Source organism: Epinephelus lanceolatus, chromosome 21 (genome assembly GCF_041903045.1).
Source record: "Epinephelus lanceolatus isolate andai-2023 chromosome 21, ASM4190304v1, whole genome shotgun sequence".
Lineage (NCBI taxonomy): Eukaryota > Metazoa > Chordata > Actinopteri > Perciformes > Serranidae > Epinephelus > Epinephelus lanceolatus.
In genome coordinates, this window is record NC_135754.1 from 14,774,045 (window position 1) to 14,800,372 (window position 26,328).

Below are 26,328 nucleotides of genomic sequence, written 5' to 3' on the forward strand. Positions count from 1 at the left end.
TGTGTGAAATATTTTAACACACCAGCAGAGGGTAGTGCAGGGTTAAAAAGCACCTGTCAGCGTTGTTCCTCGACCAGGAACGGCAAGAACACTATCAACCTTCTTATTGAAGAAAATGCAGTTTTTTAAGAATATTTAAATTTTAGATTTAACTGTGTACAATGCACCTTTGTTTTAGTCTTTAAAATTATTAAATAACTTGATAAATAATGTGAGGTGTGGTATGAAAGTATTAAAAGTATGTGGCATATTGGTCAAACAAGATAGACACAGTGGTAAAAGGTGTTTTGATATGATTTTTTAAAATCCATAATCCATTCTTTACACTCACACCATCAATCAAATCCAGGCTTATTCTCAAACAAACACACTGTTATAATACAACTCTGATAAGCTTTAGAAAGGTGGCACCATCACATGGGAAGGGAACATGATATGGGAGTGTTTTCATAGGCAATTTAACAAAAATATTTCCTTTAATGAAGATAGATTCCTTTTTTTCATATACTATAAGGATAGAATAAAATTTTGTCTCTGAAAACTGAAGGTTTTACGTTTGGAGAGTGCTATGTTGAAAGTGTTGCATAGTTGAGGGGACAAATATGTAGGGATAGTAGGGATCTTAATTTAAAATGACACACGGGGGAGTAAAAAGCTCTTTGTTTAATGCAGAGTGCAGGGTAAAAATACTCTCTTTTTTGAATACTTTTCTGTGATAGTTTTGGCTCTGAACTCCCCACACAAACGCAAGTCAAAAAGCTTGACTGCCCCCTTGTGTACTAGGGCACGTGAGTGTAACATCCTGACTGCAAGCGTTAGTAACATATAGTCCATCTTTGTGCAAATGTAACTCAACAGAACAAGATCCACAGCAATCACGTGATAACAATCTCCCAAGCAATTGTATGAACACGGGGGGAAAAGCTCATTTTGTGTGTCACTCACATTGCAGCGTTTCAAAGTGCCACTCTGCGTCCATCATTTAGAGTAAAATAACAAAATATCCTCTTGGCAGGCAAACAAAGAACCAGCTTAGCTTTAAAGCAAATACTGTCATTCTAGCTTATGGGCTGATTAAAGCTCCAATCAATCATGAACCCAAACTTCTCTCTTGCGTTTCTTCCACACAGACTTGGCGATTAATTTCTTCAGAGATGGTGAATATGAGAGCAGACTCCTCAGAGGAATCCTTGTCCAACGGTAGTCAAATGTGTTTATGTTGCTCACTCTGCATCAGCTGGATGAAAGCTGGTTTTCTAGTCGCAAAACAAGAAGGGGAATTCCCAACTCAGCTTATAAAGTGTCTCAAGATACTGCGCCAAGCGTTTTTTAAAAACCAGACGTTAAAACAAATGAAGAAAGGGGTACACTATACAAGCCACACCCAGTCTCTGCTGCTGGTTCTAACTTTACAGGCTCCAGCCAGGGAGCAGAACTGCACTTTCTTCCTGTCTTTCCTCTCATCTCATCCATACATTCATTTGTCCCGATATCCCGTCCACTGATCAATCCGCTGTCCATCCACTTATTGGGAACATGTAAGAGTTTGCACTTCTCCAAAGCCCAAAATCTCATCCACAGTCATTCTCATTTTCCTCTTCAGTAGCATCCGCAGACCTCTGCTTTGACTCAAGACTCTGTCCATCGAAAAAAAAAGATCCACGATTCCGGCCGGGGTCACCGGAACTCATAGATGGCTGCACTGTGCTCGGGAACGTGGGTGAGGTTTAGAGACTGGTACCTGTGGAGTAACAACACATGACATGTTAGATTATGCATATGAGTTAGAAGCACACAGTACACGCTTGTTTTCAGCTTTATGACAATCCTTTTTTTTAGATAATCTAAAAGGTTTTAAGTGGTTTATTTAGTTTAAAGACATAATCCTTAAATTTTTTTAATGAAATCCAAATCCCTTTTTGATGTTATATGGTCAGCATTTTTTTCCCGCACTAGCCGTTCAATATATTTTCCTTCAGCAATTACCTCCTCATGTATCAGTTATTACTGTTAGTGGCGGAGTCCGCCATTGCCACCCTGGGTTCAAACTGCCTTTGCATGCACGACAGGCACGTAAACTAGTGTTATTTTATTTCACTGATATCAGCCTCACTGTTTACTCTTCACTGCCTTCACACCATATTAAAGCTGGATTAAGTTACTGCTAATGCAAACGGAACATCTGATTGTTGCTCCCATGTTAAAAACATTCAACTGGCGAAATACAGCGTGGCTTTTATAGTGATATTATCTGACAAAAATCAAAATTACCAAAACTCTGAGATACACGGTTTTCACTATATAGCATATATAGCTATATTGTTGCTTTAAAATGTGCCTGTTGAGAGCCAGGCAATATATCAATATATATGATATTGTCTTTGATTTTGGACATTATAATATCCTAAGTGGTGTCTTGACCTGGCTTTAGAGCCTAGAAAACATTGGACAGAAGGCGTCCGTGGCCAAAAATGGTCCCAGTCGGATGCCAAAAACTGCCACACAGTTATGAGACAGACGGCCAGATGGTGATGTTATGTCCATGTCCAATATTAGTCCATTCAGACTCTCTGTTACGTTGTTACTATTAACATGTATCTTTTTGTTTTGTCTTTTATAATACAATGACATTTTATTGACAATTACTTGTTTGGTTGTGAAATGGTTGCAGTTAGGGCTGCAATTAACGATTATTTTCCATTGTTGACTAATCTCTCGATTATTTCTTCGATTAGTCGACTAATCATTTTATCGAAAAATTTGTTAAAATGTTGAAAAATGGCGGTCTGTCTCTCCCAAACCCCAACATTATGTCATCTAATGTCTTGTTTCGTACTCGCGCCACTCACATTTTAGTTCACCGTCATGGGAGAGTGTGTAAAGCTGTCAATATTTGAACGTAAGAAGCTGCAATAAGAGTATTTTGGGGTACTTCTTCATACTTTTCTATAAAAAATTACTCAAACCAATTAGTCGACTACTAAAATATTCACCAATTAGACAATTAGTCATCGATTAATCAACTAATTATTGCAGCCCTAATTGCAATCAGACTGCCACAACGTGACGTCCACGTCTGTTTACGCCATGTATATCTACATGTAAATTACATTCATGTCTCATTGTTTTAAGCCTGTGGCATTTGTAAGAGCCTAAATTATTTCTCCAAGCTGTCTTTATTCACACATTGGAGAAGTAGCCTTCAGGGCTTTTTGATAAAGTCAGGTGATGTAGTATCAAGAGCGATAACGTCCACATAGATGGGAAATCGTGGTGGATGAATGGACAATGCACAGGACTTTTACCCAGGAGCCCGGAGTTTGAGTCTTGTGTGCGTCAACATTAGTTTATACTGTTAGTGTCGTATTTTGATTTTGCTAGGATGCTCAGGAACTATATTTGAACCATAACGGGATGTCTTGATTGAATGTTTAAACAATGATCATTCAGTGTCTCAATGTTTGCTGGGAGCATGCATTACAGTAAAGTGATGTAATTTTCTGAGCTTACCAGACTGTTCTAGCTGTTCTATTATTACCCCTTTCTCACTTAGTCATTATATCCACAGTACTGATGATTATTTATCAAAAAATCTCAGTGTGTAAACATTGGTGAAAGCACCAGTAGTCAACCCTACAATATCTTTTTAATATCCATATTGAGGTATATGGTCCAAAAATACTGTGATTTTGATTTTCTCCACATCTCCCAACCCTATGAAAGTCTGAATAATTGACTTCACTTGACTCCACTGACACAACTGCAATCCACTTTGTCAAAAACAACCTCAAAATGAGAGGCTTGACTAAAATAAAAAGAAGGATGTTGACATCTGAAAGCCAATAGTAAATTATGCTTGAGGAACAAAATGAATCGAGGGCTGACCACAGCCTGGGCTGATGCTCATGCTCAGCTTTTTCTTCATGTGTGGTTTGCGGGGTTTCACACCAGAGCTGGTGAAAGGCAGCAAAGAGCAAAGAGTCGATCCAATAAACAAGCTATTTATATGTCACATAACAACATTCATATGGCAGTTAATACTGTTTTCAGTCCCCACAATAAATGCCGATGTCATAGCAAGTATGACAGAAGGGCTGGCTGTTGATCATTTTCCACTTTTTAAAAACAACATGAAACAGAGGTATTCTGCAGTCGGAGAGGGAAACAAAACTGCCTCCAAGTATTTGGTCAAGGACGGGAAGACCTGATGGAATGAAATCAGAGGGTTTCTGAAACAATAGCCAAACCATTATGTGTGAAGGGAGCTGAAAGAAATGCCAAAGAATGTCAAATGAAAATGTGAACACTAAAGATAGAGTGCAAGCAGGACTCTGTTTGCTTATAGCCGGGCAGCACAGCTCTATAAATCAAATGTAACAAACTGAGGATTAGATTGTCCTGCTTCATCCATATAAGGTTACACAGTCTAACTTGGAGCTGTTCAGAAAAAGCCACATTCATCATCTTCTATTCATCTGAGCAAGGGGAAATTTAGAATTAAGGGCACCTTGACAGACGCTGCACAAAGCTGGAAATTTTGTCTGTAAAGGACTTTGCCCGTCCTGATTTTCCAGCTGGTCTGGGTTTTAATCCAGCAACCTTTCAGTCACAATGACTCCACTTTGCCTCACAGTAAGCAGTGTTGTGTTTCATTACCATTCAGAGCTCCTGTGGTAGTAGTAGCCCTCAATCGTTGCTGTGGATTTCTGGAAGCATATGTAGTAGAATCCGGCAAAGGAAGCCCCGCTGATGTCTTTTATTGTGTGGTCAGGGACCAGGAACTGCTCCTACAGGGACAGACAGGGTGAGAATTAGCAACAGCTGCGGACATCCTGCGTTTGGTCAGACTCAATTTAAGCAGTACCTTACCTTCCACCTCATGAAAATATAATCAGAGTTCTTCAGATCCTCATAGTCAAAATCATCTGAGTTGAATGTCTTTGCGTACTGGTAGAAGGCCTGGAACTTGCCCTTGACATATAAAGTAAAAAGATTATGTCATGATAAACCAGCTGATTGTAGAGCTTGTGTAGATTATGTATGTCCAAGCTTTCACCTTACCCAGTGCTTTCGATCCACATCCTCATCTGCATCCCATTTCCGAGTGAGAAACGGCCGCTTCCTGCTGATGATCTCTCCGGCGAAGAACGTGGTCAGAGTTGGGTACTCCTGCGGGAGTGAACGCAACAGAGAAACAGTGGTGTTTTGTTTGCTCTGGTGCAGCCAGTCTGATACTGTTTTGTTTCTTCTCTATGTGAGTGAAGGAATGTCACACCCAGTGCTAATAGTTTATCTGTCAGTTCAATGTTTTCATCCAAAAGAACAAATTACAGGGTAGAAAGTAACTTCTTAACACATATAAGGTTTTGGCGGTATCTATTTTTTCATACGTTCCTGACATTTTGCCTGGGTATACAGCTCATGATGGTATTTGTCAAAAAAACAAACAAACAAACAAAAAAACCATAAAAGCTGAGCTATTAGTGATATGAGTCATGGTAGCATGTATTTCATTATCTTGCCTACGTAAGTGTTTCAAAAATGCAACTGGGCTACTTAGACAAATGCTTCTGGGTTTAAATACTTATGGCTGATAGAATGATGAATAGAAAGGAAATGAGCGCCCTTGTTGCCATAGGACCCGATGACACTTGTTGCCGCAACGGATACCAACACACCAGTGGACTGAATGGAGATGATGTGTTGAATAAAATCATGCGACTAAAAAAAATGCTCTTGTAATTGGAAGAAGTCGTCTCAAAATAAAAGGTAAAAGTAGCAATACTTCCGGACAGGAGCAGAGATGCTTTTCTTTTTTATTAGTCCTTTAACGTTATCCCCACCACTTGCAATTGCCATCTTTCCCAGTGTGTGCTGTGCACTACATCGCCTCAATACAGCATCATACCTTCGGAATTTATGAATACCCTGGTATACTGCAATACCATGACACCATCCAAGCCTAATATGTATACATAATACTTGTAGTCATTGCTTATTTTCAATCACTGTAGTCATGCTGTGAGATTTACGATACTGTAAATACAGTTTTGTATAGAAAGACAGCTGAATCTTGAGCAGCCTACCATGATATGTTCTCTGATATAAACAAGAATAAAAAGCTAGACTACCAGTCTATTGAAAAGGACACAAACACAGTGAGTACAGGCCATCTTAAATTATTGATGTTTGTGGCTTTATAAATGGAATTAATGCTCTCACCTCAGTCAGTCCTTTTATCTTCAGGTACCCACACAAGTAGGAGTCCTCCATGGTGACATGCTAGAAAGACAATGTTGACATTTACTTCATATGTGTATTATCTGTTTTCTCCTACATTCAAATGGCAGTGAGTAACAGTGCTGTGATACGATTGTGACATACACAACATCCTCTTACACAAACCAGCTGTAAACGTGTAGGTTTGTAAGGCTCTCACAATATGACTGAACGTCTATTACGTCGTATTTTTGTAATAACTTGAATTAAAATGTCTACATATGGTTAAAAGGGTTGCTAGTAAACAGTCGCAGCTGCTACATCCACAGCTAGCTAGGCGAGTTATTCAACCACAGGCCAGCGCTCATTGATTTCCCAGTTGTCAATCATCGCGCCGCCCGTTTGACAGATCGCCAAATGCCCCTGACAGCTGGCCTGAATAGTAAAATATCCGCGTCACAGCCCCACCTGCAAAACAACCTCCACGTCGTAAGAGTTCCCTTTGCTCTTCTGGTGGCCCCTGAACTTGGAGCCGCTGTACAGCAGCGAGGTGACAACACCGGGCTGCTGGGTGTTTATCGGTGGCGGTGGGATAAGCGAGCCCGAGGATGTGAAGGCCGCGGCGGGGGAGTCGCTGAGGTATCCAGCGGGGACAGGCATGGCTCCCGCTTCGCTGGCTGGGCACCGACCGCGGTCAATTGCCGTCTGGGCGAAGGACTCTGTCGGCGTCTCTACGGAGAGGTGGAAGAGCACTGTAGAGATCCACCAACATTCAGATCCCCCCCGATACCTCCACAGTTTCGTTTACCAGGCGCCAAGCTTCCAGAAAAGTAAGTGGACTTCGACGCGGCGTCGTAGGCAGCAGAATCCGCCCTTCTGATTGGTCGGTTTAGTTCACCTTTCGAACATCTTCAACGCTCATTGGTTCAACCTGCGGAAGGCTTTATGGGACTATCTGGGTGTAGTTTGTTCCTGTCGTGTTGGGGCTGGTGTTGGGGTGCGTAGGAGCACTCATAAAACTACATTTCCCAAAAGTAAAAAGTACCTGTGACGTCACTACAAGCAAAGAAGGTCACACGCGTGCTTTTGAACTCAGGAGCTGCTACCTGAAAGCCGAGGAAGAGCTATGCCGCAGTAAATAGAGACATATCAACTTTATACAATTAGCTAGTACAGTATGAACAACAATTTATGCTAATACGTAATATATTTACTCGCATAAAAATATGGCGTTTAAATAATTAACGAACTGGTGTCAGAAAGAGGTAGCCTAGCCTGTCAGCTAGCATTTCTACCAAACATTACATCTTCACAGCGCTGCAGCTATGTTTAGAAGCCTTGTTAGACTTCAAAGTCAGATTGGGAATATCCTCTCTCCCAGTAAAGTATGCCACAGGAGTCAGCACTTTCCATTTGCTTTGAAATACTCAACAGCTACAGCAGGTAAGATAAATTATCAGTGTGGATAAAACCTCATCCTTTTTGCTGCAGTATTACATTATATAACTTCACCTTGTTGTGCCCGGAGTGTTAACTGATGTGCTGTTTTTTGCTGCTTGTAGAGAGAAAAAGATTTTATCAAGATGTCAGTATATCCCAAGGTGAAGGTAAGTGTCAAATGTCACTAGCAACAGATCTAGTGTTGCAGTTCTGTGATCAGGAATATTCATTTGGAGTGGGAAAATCTGCCCTCCACTGTGGAAGGTGTCTCTTCTAGCTTTCTTTGTTGGTAATAAGGCCACAATTAATGTTTTTGATATGAAGATAACATCAGAAGAAGTTGTGCCTTTTTCATACCAGTGCTGTTTTCTGTTTAATTAATATTTCTAGGTGGTGTATATGAGATAAACCTGGACAGACGGAAACTGAAAACCCCTGGAGGGAAGCTGTTCACAGCACCAAATGAAGCACTGGCCATTGCCGTGGCAACCGAGTGGGATGCTCAGAGGGACACACTCAAGTTCTATACCATGCACCTGGTACGGCTTTTGACCGTTATATTGGAAGGGGTTTAAAGCAGAGTTTCTTACCCTTGTATTCAGAGCCAGTTTAGGGTTGCATGGTTTTAAAACCACTATATTGATATGTTTTTAATGTGTTCGCAATACATTTGGAGCTCCCTCTATGCTGTCAACTATTCCATAAGTGTGCCATGTGCTTATTGACGTGAAATAACAACTTGACAGTCCTTTTTGTGGGAAAGTGGGGAAAACTGAGACCAGAAAACTAGCTGATGGATATATACAAGTATGAGAAGCCCTAACACAGAGATTGACACATGGAGGTTAAAAACTTGCTAGCTGTTGCTTTTGTTTGTTTGTTTTGTTTCAGTTTTTTTTCCTCACCACCAGTAAAGGATGTTAAATTAAAAAATGTATCTGACTGAAAGAGTTATGTTTGTACTCTCTTCCTGCAGACTACACTGTGCAACACAGCTCTGGACAATCCCACCCAGCGTAACAAGGACCAAATGATCAATGCAGCCCTCAAGTTCCTGGAGACTGATACTGTCTGGTATACTACCTATTCACTTATTATTTATTGTTGCTGTGGATAACAGCAGTAACTTATTCAGTGTATTGTACATGCATATATCCACTTAACATAACACCCCTTTCAATTAAAAATCCATGTTTGTTTAAGACATAAGAAAATCAACACAATGACAACAACAATAGGATGAAAATCAGTGATTATTTGTCACATAATTTTAGAATTTATTTCTGCAGAAAACATGTATTTGGACAAGCTTATTGATAGAGAGTTTACATGTGATGGTTATTTGCGGACTTTTTTTACATTGTTAAAAGTGAGTTAGTTGAAGGTGTGGCTTTAAATGTTAATTGCGTTTATGTTTTGTGCAGTTACAGAGTAGATGAGCCTCTTGGTTTGGTTGAGCTACAGAAGAATGAGTGGGATCCTGTGCTGCACTGGATTGAAAACAGGTAACTGAAGCATTTGCTTTGGTTACAGTCAAAGCACAATGACTGACATTAAAGCCCCCCAAATGGTGATAGAGCCTGTGTAAATGTAGCTACTATATCAAACTCGTTGCTAATTGTGTTTATCTTCCCACCGCTCAAATACAGATATAATGTCACTATTGGCTCCTCGTCCAGTATTTTGGGTCCTGATATCCCACAGACAACCAAAGACACCTTCCGGCAGCACCTGAACTCTTATAACTTCTGGTCTCTGACAGGTAAAACATCTCCAGACTGATCCAAGATAAGCACTTTTGATATTTGATATGTTTGTTTGGATGTTGTAATAAGATGTAACAACAGTAGGACAGAGCAATACAGTAATATGGTTTCTCTCGCGTAGGGCTCGAATATGTGATCACCCAGCTTAAGTCTGTTGTGCTGTCGATGGGGCTGATTGACAGACATCTGAGTGTGGAACAGGCTGTGCTGCTGTCCAGACTGGAGGAGGAATACCAGGTAGGAGAGTAGCAGAATGTTTTCCATCATCATCTAGCATATCATTATCCTGTGATAACAGTAAACAAATGAGGTCAAGCTTTGTGGCGTCTATCTTGTGACACAGTTTTGATTTGTGTTTATCATAACCACATTTGCCAGATATTGCGGTATGTTTCTTGATAAGGGAATCTGTGCTTCTTCAGTCAAAAGTTTTCTTTGGCTTTACTGAAGAGCGAAGAAAAAACATGTTGGAAGCCTTATTTTCTGTCGCTCTGCCCCCACACTGTTATTGCAAGAATTGCTTCTTTTACTCTTGAAAAACAGCACCCTCTTCTGTTTTCATCATATCCTCCATCTAATCTTACCTGGTAGTACACATTGTACAGTGCATTGTAGAAGCTGACCTTGCTCTTTTTAGTCTTAACTTGTTCACAGAACTTTAACAGTTGTACTCAGTTATAGAAATGTTTTTTTAATGTTGTACTGCTGCATGTAGTGCCTTCAGTGTAACAGAAGAAACACACACGCTTATCATTCTGTGTTTACCCCTCTGCCATGTTTTTTCTCTCCTGCGCAGATTCAGCGTTGGGGAAACGTGGAGTGGGCTCATGACTACGACATGTATGAGCTGAGGGCAAGAACTGCTGCCGGAGCTCTTTTTGTTCACCTCTCATCTGAGAGTTCAACTGTAAAACGCAAACTTCTGCAGGACTGAGAAGGACAAGCGCAAACATAAAACTCTCAGTGACCACACATGAAACGTGTGAACACCCCAAACAGCTCAGTTTATCCATGTTTCTACATCCATGCAGACAAACACAACACCTGTTTAATACCATTCAGCAGTGACAGCTGCTTTGTCTGCAATCTGTTATAGAGTCATCTCACCCCAGCTAAAAAACATTGGCTGTCTTTTTTGCAGTGTTTATACGTAGCAGCTGCCAAGTGTGCTACCCCTAACCGAGTTTCCAGTCGGTTCTCAGTCATCCGTGACATTCTGGACACTGCACATGGTTGCAAGAGAATAGTGACTAATGTTGTTGTGTCTGTTCAGTGGTGGAATTCCATGTTTGCTTCCTCTGTGTGCCACATTTGAATACTGCAAAGTGCATATGCTATCCTAACAGCACAGTATCTATACTAATTGTGCTGTGTGTAGTGTTTTGTAAGGGTACAATGCATGAAAAAATATCCATGTGCAGCTGGTGAAACATGCTGCATTCAAATTGTTTTCTGTAATTAAGACTGTCATCATTGAAGTTGTATGTATTTTGGGATTTTTAGTGTGGTAAAAATGGAAGATTGAATGCTGTACACAGAAAGCAGGACCATCTTGACTGCACAGTTACCTACAAAAAGTTTAATTATATTTGAGAACTTGACTGCTTGTATTCAGTAGTAATTTTCATGTACAAAGCTGAAGGTTTAGTTGCTTTTACAGCTGAAATTTAATTAAAAGTGACTCATGTTTGCCTGTGCACTTTCCACCAAGTGCAACCAAAATGTCAAAGTTTTGTGGATTAAAACCCAAACAAGGTAAAACATTTACAGATGTCTGTCCTGATTAAGTACCAGATGTGCATGTTATATGTCAGCTCATATCAGAATGAGTGCTAAAGTCATAAAATACCTATTGAGTTTGTTGATGCAACCTTTGGTGCTTTTTATTTACTATCGCCCCACTCTGATGATGGATGTTCCAGCTGTCCAATCACGTTAAAGGTCAGGATTTCTGGTCCAATTACGTTACTGTGTGGGCGGGACTTCGCAGACGTTTCCTCATGTATCATCATCAGCCCATGGACTGACTTGTTTGTTGTCGAGCAAAGATGGAGTTCCTTTTGGGAAATCCTTACAGTACGCCAGTGGGGCATTGCATTGGTATGTAAGCAGATGTTTAGGAAGCGACATCGCGTGGAGATAGATGTTTATGTCTTGAAAATGTTTATATGTTTTGCGGTAGTCATTTTACGGGCTTGCTACCTTTAGCATGCTAACGTCCCTGAATGAGTTTCCTACAGCTGGACCGTTAGCCGCCTAGCTAACTTGTAGTTACGCTAACATCTGTTGTCATTGTGTTATGAATACCGCTAACAAACTAAATGTGTGTTTTCAGTCATTGTCAGTCCATAGGGTAGTGTTAAAAACGTCCACAAATACATTTACATATATTTTATGGGTGTCTAACAGCGAAGCTAGCTAACAGATAAGTTAGCTAGCCGCCAGTCATCGTCTTATAATTGGACTGCTGTGTGTCGGTGTTCTTAGGTTAGTTTCTTTACTAACTGCTGGTGTCTTTCCAGAGAGAGCCACTGATGGCTCCCTGCAAAGTGAAGACTGGACCCTCAACATGGAAATATGTGACATCATCAATGAAACAGAGGATGGGTGAGTGGCCAGTGGAAATCAATGAGTATCCATATCTGTTATTGATTAAACCTCTTATATGCACTGGCTTAATAATGTTCTCCTTGTTCCTTGTTTACATAATGTATTGTTGCAGCACCATACACTATTAGAGTCAGCCTTTTATCTGTGTCATACCAAGAGAGGAAGCCTAGCTCTGGCTGTGTTTTATGCAAGGCCTCATTGCTTATCTCATTCCTCCATTAACCTTGTACTGTATGTGTAAACTGGTGTGCTGCGTCATGGTCTTGTTTGATTAGAGGGTTGTAAACTGCCTTAGGTGGGTCTAGTCTGGTGTGGTTTGCTATATATCAGCAGTCTATAAAAAGAAATCTGACTCTACCTATTTTCTGCTCTCTGGGGAATGTAAGGGGTGTTGTACGCACACTGCTGTGAGGCTGATTCGATCTGTTGGGTAGTGGTCAAAGAATTCAAAAGTTAATTATTACTACCTCAGGGTTGAACAGCCGTGTTGTGTTGAGATTGTGAAAAGTCAAAGAATCATTGACATGTGCCAGTGCCTGGTATTCAGCCTTTTTGCAGTTGTGTTCATCATCCTGTCAATGCCATTCAAAATGCCCTTTAAAGCCCTCGGTCATTAAGTTCTTGGTAATTGTGTTTGTTCTGCTTGGACTGATGTTCCAATCCATTTAAAGGCTGTGGGCATACTATGCTTTGCTATTCTGGTGTGTTTAATGTGTGCTTTTGTCTGTGTGTTTATGTGTGTGTGCAGGCCAAAGGATGCTATTAGAGCAGTGAAGAAGAGGCTGAATGGGAACAGGAACTATAGGGAAGTGATGCTGGCTTTAACGGTGAGTTATAAGAGGGCAATTGGAGGGCAGATACACTGTATTTACACGTTACAGTATTAAAAGCGTTATTCACGTAGTCTAGTTCTCATAATGTGTAAATCAGACAAATAAATCACAGATGAAATGAACTGATACTGTGTGTTTTCTCCCACGTAATGTAATATTTTATAGAGTTTGCATTCACTGAGAATTTGCAATCCAAAATGTTTTGTTTGTTATATGTCTTGGTTGCAAAACTGTTCACATGCCTGTAACAGTATTTAACTCACAGTATGCCAGACATTAGCGTATTCTGACAGCAGATTCTCCTATGCATCCATCAGGTCCTGGAGACGTGTGTGAAGAACTGCGGCCATCGTTTTCATGCTTTGGTCACTAGCAGGGACTTTGTTGATGGCGTGCTCGTTAAAATCATCTCCCCTAAAAACAACCCGCCTACAATCGTTCAAGATAAAGTTCTAGCCCTGATTCAGGTAAGCTAACTTTGTTTGTTTGCACCTTGTGTAGGTTTGTTGCCTTGTGTTCTCATGTCATTTAGCTTAATAGGTTATTCCTATGACATATAGTGAGTCTGTACATCAGTGTGAGAGAAAACTGGTGTTTCTGATTGAGTTTGTGAGTAAGAGGTGAAGCAGGGTTTGCAGCGTAGATGTTTAGTAAGCTGTGCGTAGGTGTGTATCAGTCCAAAAGGTGTCCTGTCATCCCCAGGCAGAGCCTCAGGTAAAGTACAGTGTCTCCTGGGCTTCAGCCAGGAGCAGCTCTAGTTACCTGTCACAGCTCGGGTAACACTGCAAGGCTCATGTGGGCTTCTCTTATTTCCACCAGGGAAACCATGTGGTGTGTGTATGCATACAGTAGCTGTGACGAAGAGGGCCGAATCTAATTGTCTCTTGTTTGTCTCGTCATTAGGAGGGTCAGCTGGGAAAGCGGTGTGGGAAAATTTATCGAAGAGCGCTCCCTTTACACAACAGCAAGAGTATTGTTGACATTTCTTCAGGCAAGATGCAAAATACCCAGTCGGGCAGCAGACTGTGGTTGATTTGCGCAGCTCTCTAGCCACCTGTCTCATCTCTGAGGTGTTAATGTGTGTACCTTGGAGTTGATAAAAGAGGGCGTGTGTGCACAGTTGATAGTCCTTACAACCTTTTTAGCATAAAGTATTTCAAAGTTGATATATTACAGCCAAACCCTCAACAGCCTTGGTCAGAGTATCGGTTTTGCAATCTGCTTTATGTTTTTTTTACAGACTCACTGTGACAAAAATAAGGGAGCTATTGCGAAAATTAGTTTTTTTGATCAAGCTGGCTGGCAGTTTAAAGTGACTGAGTAGAAGACTTTTGGATAAAGAACACCTTCAAAGCCCTTGTGCACTTGTTTTTTTTAAAAATGTGTCATGTGTTTGAGCTCTTGTAATGGCCCAGTTTAGCTTTAACCTGCCCACTGATGACAGAGAGAAGCCAAGAGCTTTGTGGTTTGCTGACTGAATGCATTCAAAGCAGACAAACAGAAATAATCAGAGAACAAGCCTCTTTTACTATTCTGACATCCCTTGCTTTGTTTGCTGTGTCAGCCCTCCCTCTACCCATTGTTTTTTTCTGTTCAGTCTCTCCCTCTGTTTCCTTTTAACTCTTTTCTTACTCTGCCTTCTCCAGGCGTGGGCTGATGCATTCAGGAGTAGTCCAGACCTCACAGGCGTGGTCCAAATCTATGAGGAGCTAAAGAGGAAAGGCATCGAGTTCCCCATGTCAGACCTGGAAACCTTGTCCCCTATACACACACCTCAGCGGGTAGGAGGCATCCTACTAAGCAGCAAAAGGCCCAGTGTCCACCAAAGCATGTTTTTTCCAGCTAAAAAAAACATCAGGCGCTCCTCAGGAAACACCAAGCTGGGAGCGCTTAAGAATGCTTTGGAGGCGTAGCACTTTTCCAGCTTGGTTGCGTCTGGTTGCTATGATATGGAATATCCACGCAAGTAAAATGTCCGGCAAGGTTGAGTACTTCCTCTGGCCCTTGCTCTGGATGACGGAAAGCTGAAGCACGTAGGGAGAGAGGACAGACCCACCAGTTTATGTAGGGTCATGAGGTGAAATATATATTAAAGTGTGTATATATATATATAGTATATTAACATACTTCTCCTCCATTATTGTTGTTGCTCAGCACATGTACACGTAAGATGAGAGTGTTTGTCTTTGCTGTAGGCTATTCGTCTCGCCCCTCCTGCACTGTGATTGGATGGCTGGCTAAAAAGTGACAGTGACAAGCGCAACCCAAAATTAAATATTTTTGAACTCTTGGCGGTCAGGAAAAAAAAAGCCAAACGCACTGTGCTCCAAACAGAATAATGCTCAGTGCCTCGTCATGCTGCTAACGTTTGTAGCACAGTGTAAATATGCAGCAGTCCCATTGCAAAGGATTAAAAGCAAAATATGCCGGCCTCAGGAAAAAAACGCTTTAGTGGACATGACCCCTGACTGTCTACAGACGTTTCTGTGTAAAGACCAAGCATAGTGTGATCATCTTCCCAGATAATTTGTAACATAGTGCTGTGTTTATCTCTCTGTTACCTCTAGTTGGCATCTGCTCCAGAGGGTGACTCCACCCTACATAAGTTCAGCACCACTACTCAGCCCACACCACAGGCTGTCCCACCAGCCTACACCAGCCCTCAGGTCCCCAACATTCATGCCTCTGGATCCATCAATCCTACACCTGAACAGGTACATATCAGCAGTACATAGAGGATGGACTCCTACATGTTCAGGTTTCTTCCTTGGTGCCATGCAAATCGAAACGTTATTGAAACGATTTTGACCTGTACTTCAGCCGGCCACCAGGGTGCGATTGAGATGTTTGGACTTCATTTTTGGGGAGTTGTCATGTCATCCATCTTTTTAATACAGTCTGTGACTTCAACAGTTTATCATTTACGTATAGCTGATTTTTTAAAAACTGTTTATCCATTACTTTTAGCTATTATTTCAAGCATTTGTTAATTACTTTTAGCTAATGATTTTTAACTGTTTATGCATTACATAAAGCTAATGATTTCACATTTTCTGCTCATTTGTTAACTAATGTCAGACTTCATGCACTCTCAATTGCTAGATGTGGGATTACGTGCATGTATTTTGTTATAAAGTTAAAGTTAAGTTAAAGTCCCACTGATTGTCACACACCTGAGTGTGCATTTGACCCATCCCCTGAGGGAGCGGTGAGCAGCAGCGGTGCCGCACTTGGGAATCATGTGGTGATCTAACCTCCCAATTCCAACCCCTGATGCTGAGTGCCAAGCAGGTGATAGTAGACTAATTGTCGATTAATTTAACTCTGTGACACCCAGATTTGCCGGCTGCGCAGCGAGTTGGACATTGTTCGTGGAAACACTAAAGTGATGTCAGAGATGTTGACTGAGATGGTCCCGGGACAGGAGGACGCCTCAGACTATGAGTTATTACAGGCAAGGAACCAGTTTTGTGTTTTTTGTATGTTTTTCTGCCTGTCAGTGTGTGTGTGTTGTATTCTTTCTAAATTGTGTGTGAATGATCGAATGAAAGAAGTAGTATTTTTTTAGTTTATAAAGACGTATAAAGCATTAAGAAAACAGTAACACAGGACCACTGTGCATACATGTGTATGTAATGTTAATATATACTTATGCATGTGTGAGTTTAGGAGCTGAACAGGACTTGTAGAGCCATGCAGCAGAGGATAGTAGAGCTCATCTCCTGTGTTTCCAATGAGTCAGTGACCGAGGAACTGCTGCATGTCAACGATGACCTCAATAACATTTTCCTACGCTATGAAAGGTTAGATCACACACAGTAAAAACGTATGCACATCCAAACTCATCTTTACCCTGACATTATTGTATGTTTGCACAGATTTGGTTAGGTAAACTTCGAACGAGTTCTTTGTCACTTCTTTCATGTCGTCCTCTCTGTGCCTCAGGTATGAGAGGTTTAGGTCTGGGAGGTCCTCAGCTCAGAGTGTCAACAATGGGGTGAGTCAGCTGCTCGGTGGTTTATCACCAAATGTTTGCATCACACTTAAAGATAGTTGGCTTACCTGTCTGAATCCCCTGAGCTAGCTCTTTCATGTCATGGTGTTTATTTTCTGCTCATATTTTCTCACACTCTTGCGAGGGCGCTTTTCAGTGTCAGCAGTGTGGACTTGCATGCTATATTATCAGTCAGGCTTTACGATGTCTTCCAAGTGCTGTTATCTGTCATTTACCTATCAGTGATTTACCAGATGTACGTGCCTAATTAAATGGAAACCCAACAAAGACACAAATACATTTACTTGCATTATTAAATGCAATGCAATATCTGTATTTACATTTTTGTTATTCATTTGAAACATTCTGTCTTCCATTGTTTTTCTGCAATACAGTACAGTTGGAGCAGGCCTGTTGAGTTTTAGTCCTGTCCAGTAGGGGGAAACATTGACTGTGATAATACAGTAGTCAATGCAAAGCAAAGTCATTGCATTTGGGGAAACACTGGAAATGAGCTGATTGTATTTAGCGATTCACTTGTGCCCATGCCAGAATTGAACACAATCAACAGTCCAGTCACAGCGTTGCAGCGGTGGTATATGCCAAGACCTGAATGCATTGTTGCACGCAGTGTCGAGTAGATGTCATTGTTTTATTTCACCACTGTTTGTCTGTTTTTACTTTTATCTGTCTAATACATTTCTGCCCTTTTTCAAATCTGTCTGCCAAAAAAGAGCTAACATGTCCAAATTTTATGAAGCAATACATCAGTTTACTGCCACTCCCTTAACAGATCCATGTACTGTGTATCACATTTCTGCAACTGCTCACAGTAGATGTCTCTCTTGCTTCATGCCTTTTGTGAGCTTCCTGTTGTTTCCATCAAATACTGATTCATGTTTTTTCTAGTTACACGCCAAAATCTAGGCGCACCAAAACCATTGCCAGGAATCTGACAAAAAGCACGAGGCAAAGATACTCTGTCGGAACATACGTGCCTCTCCATTGGGTTTCCAGTTCATCAGGCATGCTATATCTTCCATAGTTACCATGCCATTACATTGTGTCCCTGCACTGGCATGTTAATGGTATTCACTGTCTCTTCCTTTCTGTTCTTTTCTGTTCTTCTGTTTCTGTGGCTAGCTGAGACAGGCAAGTATGAAAATATTGTCAACCTTCCTAAGTGGCCAGTGTCACCCCACAGCGACTGTTGAAACATGGCTAAATAATATGGGCCTTGCCTCCACCTGTATCTGTCACCCCCATATGGCATGTTTTCACTATGCAGCCCCCAACAGCCAATGATAAGACGAACCTGAAAGTAGACTGACAGTGACACAGGATTTAAGACGGCACTAAAATGAAAATGTCCCTAGAATCACTGTCATGTTGTGTTTGCATCGTCTCAAACAAAACGGTCTTAATATATTAACTCCTCCAGAGCCCAAAGATTGAATCTTCCCTTCTCCCTCCCTGTATTTCTACCTTCTTAAGGGGATTGATTTGTATTTATGGATAACAGCACTTTTATAGTTATTGAAAACACTGTCAGAAATTTGTTGACAACAAATTAAAAACTTAAATATGTTTCTAATGTCAAACAATATTCTCTGGACCCCCTTAAGAAATACTTTTTTCAGAAAAAATCTTAATTTCCTGCTATCCTCAGTTACAGACATTTTCATGCTCTCCTGAAGCTAACCAACATGTTTTCCAAAATTGTACTTATTTTTATCATCCACCAAGCCCTCATTGTTATTATATTTATTTATTTATGGACCACACATATTTCTTTATGTTATTTTTTTTTCTAGACACAGTCAAGGAACTCCTGTATAACCCTGCCTTTGTTTTAGCCTTCCACACAAGGATTTGTTTTGCTGCTCATGAGCCAGAAAACTTAAATCCCTCTCTCAGCTTCAACATTAAACAAGAACTATAGTGTCTCTCATCAACTCTTTTTCAACAGGTCCTGAGTGAGGCCACAGAGGACAACCTCATAGACCTCGGCCCAGGCTCCCCAGCGGTGGTCAGCAACATGCCGAACGCAGCCCCAACCAGCTTGCCTCCCACCATCACAGCCCCAGCAGGAAGGCCCTCCTCCCCGGCCACCTTGGCATCCCGCTTGGCTGGCCTTGGTATGTACACCTTACCTCAGACTTTAGCCAAGCACTTACAAAACAGATAACTGTTAATCTACTGGTACTGCAAATGTCTGAAATTACAGTTTTCGAAAAATTATACTTGAAATACTAATACTAATATTGTATGTTTTCTAACAAATGCAGTAGAGTTGGTTGTTTCTGAACATATTTCATTGATTTGACTGAATCACACAAACATGAGTTTCTTTGCTAAATTAGCCTGCTGGCTAGTCAGGTATGTATTAAAAGAGCCAAACTGGGTTTCGTCATGCTAGAACAGTTTTGAAAGAGAGAGATTACACCCAAAGATAAGTCAGTTTAAAAGGTAGAATTGTTGACATTTACTTACATTACTGAATTAAAGGAACAGTTGAACATTTTAGGAACTACACATATTTCTCTTTCTTGAAGAGAATTAAGCTAAGTTCACACCACAAGAATTTCAAAGTTGTCAGATCGCTGTACTGTTGATACTACACAACCTACTGTCTCGTAATCAGGGGTCTTGAAGTCATTGTGGTTTTCACACTACATGACTACATGGCCGGGAACAGGGTCACACACGGTACAGGACCTTTCACCAAGAGTATATCCATGTGATGTGTGAGTCAACCCCAAACCCAGAGTCGAGAAGATAAAGAAAAGTAAAAAAGTGACAAAGCAGCATTTAGAAACATTGTGTGCAATAGTCCACCTTCCACCTTTACTTCCCCTCTTCCCCAGAGCTCAAGCTCTGATTTGTTACTGCTGAGCCAATGGTTATTAGCCTCTGATCTGGGACTTTTGCCGGGGAGCTCCAAAAGCTGTTGGCAAGTGGAATATCAGGTCTAAAGTTGTGTAGTGTGAACTGGGCATAAGATGATCAATTAAACTCATGTTTTTGTGTTAACAACAGAGCCAAAGTTGAGAGTCTGTTAGATTAGCTGAGCATAAAGCCTGGAATTAGGGTGGAAAGGCTAGTCTGGGTGTGTCCAAAGTGCAAAGCTGTGCCTAGTCCTGGTGTCATGGTGAGGTTCCTGGGCAACCAGCAGAGATATCAGAAAGCTGCTGCTTCACCTTGCCAAGAAATAGTTCCTGCTCTTATCTCCCTGTAAAATCACATTAATAGATTACAAAATGCAACCTGGTAATTGCTAAGCTTTAGAGGTGTTAGTTGCCATACTTTTTAAACTTTGCACAGAGTCTGGCTAGTTGTTTTCCCTTTGCTTTCAGTCTTTATGTTAAGCTAAAGAACTCCAGCTCTAGCTCCATAGTTAGTGCACATATATCAGAGTGGCACTAAGCTTTATGGCAAGAAAGTGAACCAATGTAATTTTGTAAAAAGTTGAAATATTTCTTTCATCACTGCCTCGTGCATCACTACAAATTGTTGTAGACTTACAGTAAATTAGCTGATTCTGCATTTAATCTTTATTTCGCAGCAGCAGTCGTTGCTAGAGGAAGCCTCTGCAGAAAATATTTTAAAGACAGTCATGATTCTATTGGCTTTGTAGTTTTTGTTGTGGAATTCTGTTTTATGCTGTAGACAGTCAAGTGTATTTTTTTACCTCCAGACATTGGCGCTGACAGTGTGAGCAGCACCTTGAGCTCTCTGCCTACCTGTAAACCTGCTCCTGGCCAGGACGACTTTGATGTGTTTGCTCAGACCAGGACTGGAGCACTGCCTGAACCACGCAAGACGTAAGAATGCCTAAGAAATTTATGGTTGATTCAGTTCTACATTTTTTTATGTATTCTGGTTTTAGATGCTGAGTGTTAATTAAGTTTGTTGTTGCAGATCCCACGGTGATTTTGAGAACACTTAATTGATTGTCAGAATTGTTGCAAATTAATTTTCTGTTGATTATTATTAATCAATTAATCATTTCAGCTCGAGTCATATTTTTAATTACAAACAATTAGGCAAAACAAGATTCTAAAAGCCCATTTCCACCTCTTGTCTCAGCACTACAGCAGAAGGCAGCAATGCCTCCGACGGCCATCCTCCCACTCTGGATGTCCAACAGCCGACTGCAGGAGTGGTGAGTCTCAGTGACACACAGGCTTTTATGTGCAGTGTGGGCTTTAATTTTCAGTCAGTGTTCTCATCACCAGTCAAAAAACATTCGGACTGTGTGTTTGTATGTGCGCCTTGTAGCCGTAGCAGACGTTAGCCTCATGCTTTAACTTGTGCTGCTGGATGCTACTAATTGCTCAGTTAGTTCACAAATAAAGAAAAGTTTAAACTCATCTTGAAAATTTAGTTTTCGGATTTTTGTATGTCTAACCGAGCCTGCAGTTTTAACAGCAGTATCTAGATTATACAGGCTTCACTTCCTGTTGTTTCTTTTTTTGTTTGTTTGTACTGCGTGGCTCTTAATAAGTCTCCAGTGGGTTTAATTTATTAAGCATCTTAAGTGCTACCCATTCACAGCTGTTGTCTGTCATCCATTACTAACAAGACTGACAAAAATTTTGTCTTATCTCCAGTTGTAGTGTGTGCAGCATTGTTTAATGCTTTTATGTCCAAGTGAATGACTAATGCTTTAGAGTCTGACAACTCCACCCAAACCTGCTTGGTGTGCACTGTGGGTTGTTGTTTGTGTAAAGTGGTAAAATTAAATGATAAACCTCGTGGTCACAGCCTAAAACGACCAGCTGTGCCGTCAGATATGCTGCTTTTTTCATCTTCACCAGCTTGTCGTGTCTTGTGCTCAGGGTTTTGTTATGTGAAAGTGGATTCTCTTGCACTTCAGCATGACTCCTTGTCATCATCACTGTGTGTGATGTGTCGCACCATCCACAAACATTTATCTCCATTCCATTTCTTTATTTTTTTTCCTCACAAAGTGCTTAAGTTGAATTTAAGTTAACACTGAAGTTCATTTAAGTCATATTTTCTGTTGTGTTTGGGGTGGGATTTTTTTTTTTCTGTTGTGGCATTGCTGCCTCCCCTGGCCACCTGTGTCGGTCTTGATGCTGCCCCGTAGGGTGTCGGAGGCCAGTCCTCTGTTATGGATGACATAGAGGAGTGGCTGTGTACCGATGTGGTGAGCCCATCATGATTTTTATTTCTGCCTGCAGTTCTCTCTCCCTCTCTCTTTCCTTTTTACACTCTGTGTTACTCCCTTATCCCATTTTCAAGGTCTTTTTAATGCCACAAAGTAACACATTTCTCTTACATTACTTTTCCTCACTTTCTTACCAATCACACGTTAATATCCTATTTCACTTTAAGTTACTAACGGTGTGTTGTGGGGACAAACTGACATGACAGAGTTGTGTAAAGTGAGCATGAGGTTTTCAATGCAGATAGGCGTCATTGGTACAGCATGACATCTTGCTTTCCCACCACTGATGGACACATGATGAAAGTGTCTATGACGTGGTTATAGTCTGACAAACACATCTCAGTGGACATTCTTGATTGTGAATGTGTTCATCCGGTTTCAGCTCTGACAACAAGGGACAAAGTTTCTTCTACTGTGTAAGATTTTTAGTTGTAGCTGTGCATTTGTGTAACTTTGATCAAATCAAAGTTTTTGTTGCCTCAACCTAATCTTAACAAAAATGTGCGACTCGCTTAACCTTATCGAACCTTTTGATGGGACAAGAGGGAAGAAAGCATAGACTGTATAAAAGAAGTGGGTGTAGCCACTTTGACATCACGGTTGGGTTTGCAGATTTACGTTTTGAAGCCCCAAGTTTGAGATTTTAGCCATCGCCATCTTGGATTTTTTGGAGCTAAAAGTGACCATACCCAAATGAGAGGGTGGAGCTGGGGAGGATACGCATTGCTATGCCTCTTTCTTGATTGACAGGTTGCTGTGGTAGCGACTTGTCAATCAGTCAGACCATAAGTGGGAACACAATTTACAAAATGAACATCATGCTATATTGAATAGGACTTGAAACCTGTGATTTTGACTAGACACTCATTAGGAAAATGTTTCCTGAGGTAATAAAGTAAGTGAGACGTATGGCTATTTTCCCATAGACTTCTTTTTGCAGCCAGTGGAGTCGTCACCTGCTGGCAATTTGAAAGAATGCAGGTGAAAGGCACTAGCCACATTAGCACTTTTCACACAGAGGTTGCGCTATAGGGCAGCTACAAGTCCCTTCTTTATGCTGCCTTTGCACTTTTACACAGAACCAAACACAGCGGCATCATTATGCTTCAGTGTGTGATTATAGACAGCATGCTGGCATCGTGGAATCAAAAGAGACGTCACAGGCATGTAACACAGTGTCTTGTGTGACATAAAGCAAATGATTTGGTAGCACATTATAAACAATTCAATGGCATTAACATTCTTGTTATATGGCGACTGATCTCGTCCTCTGTTTGGAGGGAAAGGAGCTCCCAATTCTCATCGTTTTCCCAATTTGCACACAATTACGGCTGCTGTTCTTCTTCTCTGAGTTAGCCGCTAACTGCTAACAGCTACTTTTAAAATCTCCCATGGGGGGTGGCATGCATAACACATCATTAAAATGTCACATCATCCTGCCCATGGTCCCATCCTACCAGCTGTCCTTTTAATTTAGTCACCATTTCGGCACTGTTACTACCTCCTGTGGTGGCTTAAATGTGAGACCACTCCATCCCCCAATTCTGCAGTTGTACCTTATGTACAGCACGGGGAGGAGGCATACCGGCACGATATCCCATTCATAAGCAGGCAGTGTGAAAGGGACTATTGGTTTTACTTTTCAGACCCAGAGGCTACGTCCACGTCTTTGACGCAGTCTATAGAAGAAAGGCACATATGTAATTTTGTTTTTGTGGTGCAGAATGAATGATAAAGTATTACAAAAGGTCATGCTCATTTTACACACATTTATGAGATTGTTTTGGATTATGGGGTGATAATATCTAGCTGTTTTAGGTGGAAAACAAATGGTGGAAATTTTGGTATTCATTGTATTTTCTATAAACGGGCATAAATGGAAAATGTATTGCAATTATTTTGACACTTTTGGGTGAGAGGATGAGAGGTAAGTGGCTCCTTGTTATGTTATAAACCTGTTGAGTGAGTGTGTAAAGAAACACTTCAATACATGATTTGTGGTGATTTGGGGCGCATGCATAGGATCAGAACTTTACCTGGTTTGCAGCATGTGTGTGGGAACATATTTTTGCTGACGGGTGCTGCGCAGTACAAATGTGGGTGCATGACTATGTATGTGAATGCGCTTACACAGGAGCTACAGGAAAACTGCTCAGACGTAGTTACATGCTGGTTCCATTAGCTGTTAGTCCAAAAGTGCCAAATTTTCTTATATTTTATTTTGAGTGGTGTTGAACTATCTAGTTTGCTCTTTGGTGAAGCCACTCCTGTGCCCTGCGCAAATCAAACATCCATTCATCATCTGCTCCATCATTAGCTTCAACAGAACTCCATTCCAATGGTACCATGCCTTGAAAGCAGCCAAAGCTGTCCTGGCAATTTTCTGGTCTTTCTCAGTCTGTTCAGCCTGTCTGCATCATTCATTAGATCCCACTACAGCAAATCTCTCACCAAGTTTTGCTGACCTGGCCCCTGCACTTTGACCTACATCACATCGGAGGAATAAGTTAAAATCGCACATTTTCAACGTTGTTTTTTCATATGTTGTCTGACAGAAACCTTACTGTTTGCTGTTCAAAATTTAAACAAATGTTCAAGTAGCCCGTTAGTTATGGTAAAATAGCTAAATATTTACAGTCTGTGTGGCTCCACCTATTGTCAATAACTTGTGCTGCAGCACCCTCAGCACCCACCGTCCCACGCCCATGGTTTGCAGTGGTTTGCAGTGGATTAGGTCTAGCACAGTCAACTCCCAGGTGTGACATTGTTCTTTTTCTTTTTCACCAGAAAGGAGATGAAGGTGAAGAAGGCGTGACAAGTGAGGGTAGGACATCATTAATCTCCTTTGTTCTAATTTTTGCTTCAGTAGATATCCTCTTTTGTTACCAGCTACATTTGAATCTCATCACATTCTTCTCCTTTTTGTTTTCTCCCTCGATCCAATGCTGCCAGAGTTCGACAAGTTCCTCGAGGAGAGAGCCAAAGCTGCAGAGATGGTCCCCAGCCTACCGTCGCCCCCGAGCGGCGAGCCGGGAGCGGTGCCGGGAACCCCCAGCCGCAAGAAGCCAGACAGGCCGGAGGACACTTTGTTCGCCGTGTAGACCTTCCACCTTTTTCCTCTGACCCCCAGCTTAAGACCCCGACCAGCCAAGCAGCATCACCTGCGAACAGACTGACCTGACACTAAAACACGCCCACCTCCGCTCTGATTCAACACTGTTCACACTACAGAGATTTGTACATGCTCTCCTTATAAAAAAGGGAATTATTCATGTTCTCCGTTAATTTCTCACAAGAAAGGGAAAACCAAACGAACGGCCTATTTTTGATATGCCACCAGACGATGGATCTCACCCACATCATGCCTGGTGTCAGAGACTATGAGGCAGCCTGCTTTTTCCTTCCTCTTAATGTGTGAAGAATCTCCCTCCGCCTGTTATGGACTGCAGAGCTTCATGTTGCAGCTAATCCTAAAATAGAGTTTTATAAAAGAGAGTCCTGCTGTGCTTGTCATTAGTAGGAAATCAATTTCTTACCCAAAGCCCTAAAAGCATGCATTAACACCAAACATGATCAGTTACGTTTTTATAATTAAAGAGCCCCAGCAGAAACACTATGGTTGTGATTACAGAAACGCCCGTTGCAGGCAGCACTGAGCAGACCTACGACGATATTGTTTTGGTGTTTGTATCAGTCCCTTTGCAAGTCAGTGCGAGTTGAACTGTAAATTTGTAAATGACAAATGTCGAGTTTATTAGTCGTGTGTATATTTAAGCTACAGATGTATGAAAGAGATGTTGATTTAATGTAGATTTTTTTGACAAGGGTTTATCTTCCAGCTGCTCTGACGAAAAGGGATGTACCTCACCGGGGTCATCTTTTTGACAAGAAAAGGGAATGGTATACATCTGATAATCTACAGAAACTATAATGTAACAGGAAGAAAGAGAAGAAGAGGGGAATGTAGTTTTTGTGATTGGCACAATTGCGCACCACACCAACAAATGTGTCCTTTTTATCGTCCACTTATGCTGCGTTCACATGGAATCAGGCAGACAGTAGACAGCACACCGGATACTGTGTTTAGTGGATGAGAACAGGCAGAGAATTGTGGGTAACAGTCAGTGGCAGAGTCAAAATATTTTAACTGTTTGACGTCCTCCACAACGGAACTTGCTGAATTTTATGTAGCTCCCTCACACGGGGAGAAAACACAGGCAATCTTGACAATTAGTGGACATTACTAGAATAATTATATAAGATAATAAACAC

At 41.2% G+C, this 26,328-nt stretch overlaps 3 protein-coding genes across 4 annotated transcripts; 2 read left to right on the forward strand and 1 right to left on the reverse strand.

Moving 5' to 3' along the window:
- Positions 1-275: 275 nt before the first annotated feature.
- On the reverse strand, positions 276-6,879 carry LOC117247345 (glucose-induced degradation protein 4 homolog). Its single transcript, XM_033611853.2, has 6 exons — positions 6,688-6,879; positions 6,223-6,282; positions 5,062-5,169; positions 4,870-4,971; positions 4,657-4,787; positions 276-1,741 (listed from the first exon to the last, which is right to left on the reverse strand). Exons 1-6 carry the CDS (start codon positions 6,877-6,879, stop codon positions 1,678-1,680), a joined length of 657 nt encoding a protein of 218 aa, XP_033467744.1. The 3' UTR covers positions 276-1,677.
- A 131-nt stretch (positions 6,880-7,010) lies between these two features.
- On the forward strand, positions 7,011-11,188 carry atpaf2 (ATP synthase mitochondrial F1 complex assembly factor 2). Its single transcript, XM_033611852.2, has 8 exons — positions 7,011-7,662; positions 7,782-7,826; positions 8,050-8,198; positions 8,636-8,733; positions 9,084-9,164; positions 9,309-9,421; positions 9,547-9,662; positions 10,222-11,188. The coding sequence occupies exons 1-8, from the start codon at positions 7,545-7,547 to the stop codon at positions 10,357-10,359; spliced, it is 858 nt and encodes a 285-aa protein (XP_033467743.1). The 5' UTR covers positions 7,011-7,544; the 3' UTR covers positions 10,360-11,188.
- Positions 11,189-11,393: 205 nt separating this feature from the next.
- tom1l2b (target of myb1 like 2 membrane trafficking protein b) lies at positions 11,394-26,002 on the forward strand. Of its 2 annotated transcripts, XM_033611403.2 has the most exons (15): positions 11,394-11,525; positions 11,948-12,032; positions 12,784-12,862; positions 13,186-13,335; positions 14,515-14,649; positions 15,436-15,582; positions 16,206-16,322; positions 16,538-16,671; positions 16,814-16,865; positions 18,832-19,000; positions 20,560-20,686; positions 20,952-21,027; positions 21,976-22,035; positions 24,844-24,880; positions 25,009-26,002. In XM_033611403.2, the coding sequence occupies exons 1-15, from the start codon at positions 11,474-11,476 to the stop codon at positions 25,155-25,157; spliced, it is 1,569 nt and encodes a 522-aa protein (XP_033467294.1). In that variant the 5' UTR covers positions 11,394-11,473; the 3' UTR covers positions 25,158-26,002. The 2 variants fall into 2 exon arrangements, with proteins under 2 accessions (XP_033467294.1, XP_033467295.1); XM_033611404.2 differs by lacking the exon at positions 21,976-22,035.
- The last annotated feature ends 326 nt before the right edge of the window (positions 26,003-26,328 follow it).

Bases quoted from the DNA above. Each gene is read 5' to 3' on its own strand.
- atpaf2 (XM_033611852.2), top strand. From the start codon at position 7,545: ATGTTTAGAAGCCTTGTTAGACTTCAAAGTCAGATTGGGAATATCCTC. The intron at 7,827-8,049 runs GTAAGTGTCAAA...TAATATTTCTAG, and splicing joins CAGTATATCCCAAGGTGAAG to GTGGTGTATATGAGATAAAC. The intron at 9,422-9,546 runs GTAAAACATCTC...TCTCTCGCGTAG, and splicing joins TAACTTCTGGTCTCTGACAG to GGCTCGAATATGTGATCACC.
- tom1l2b (XM_033611403.2), top strand. From the start codon at position 11,474: ATGGAGTTCCTTTTGGGAAATCCTTACAGTACGCCAGTGGGGCATTGC. The intron at 20,687-20,951 runs GTAAGAATGCCT...CTCTTGTCTCAG, and splicing joins CTGCCTGAACCACGCAAGAC to CACTACAGCAGAAGGCAGCA. The intron at 21,028-21,975 runs GTGAGTCTCAGT...GCTGCCCCGTAG, and splicing joins AACAGCCGACTGCAGGAGTG to GGTGTCGGAGGCCAGTCCTC.
- LOC117247345 (XM_033611853.2), bottom strand. From the start codon at position 6,879: ATGCCTGTCCCCGCTGGATACCTCAGCGACTCCCCCGCCGCGGCCTTC. The intron at 5,170-6,222 runs GTGAGAGCATTA...TCACTCCCGCAG, and splicing joins AGATAAAAGGACTGACTGAG to GAGTACCCAACTCTGACCAC. The intron at 4,788-4,869 runs GTAAGGTACTGC...CTGTCCCTGTAG, and splicing joins ATATTTTCATGAGGTGGAAG to GAGCAGTTCCTGGTCCCTGA.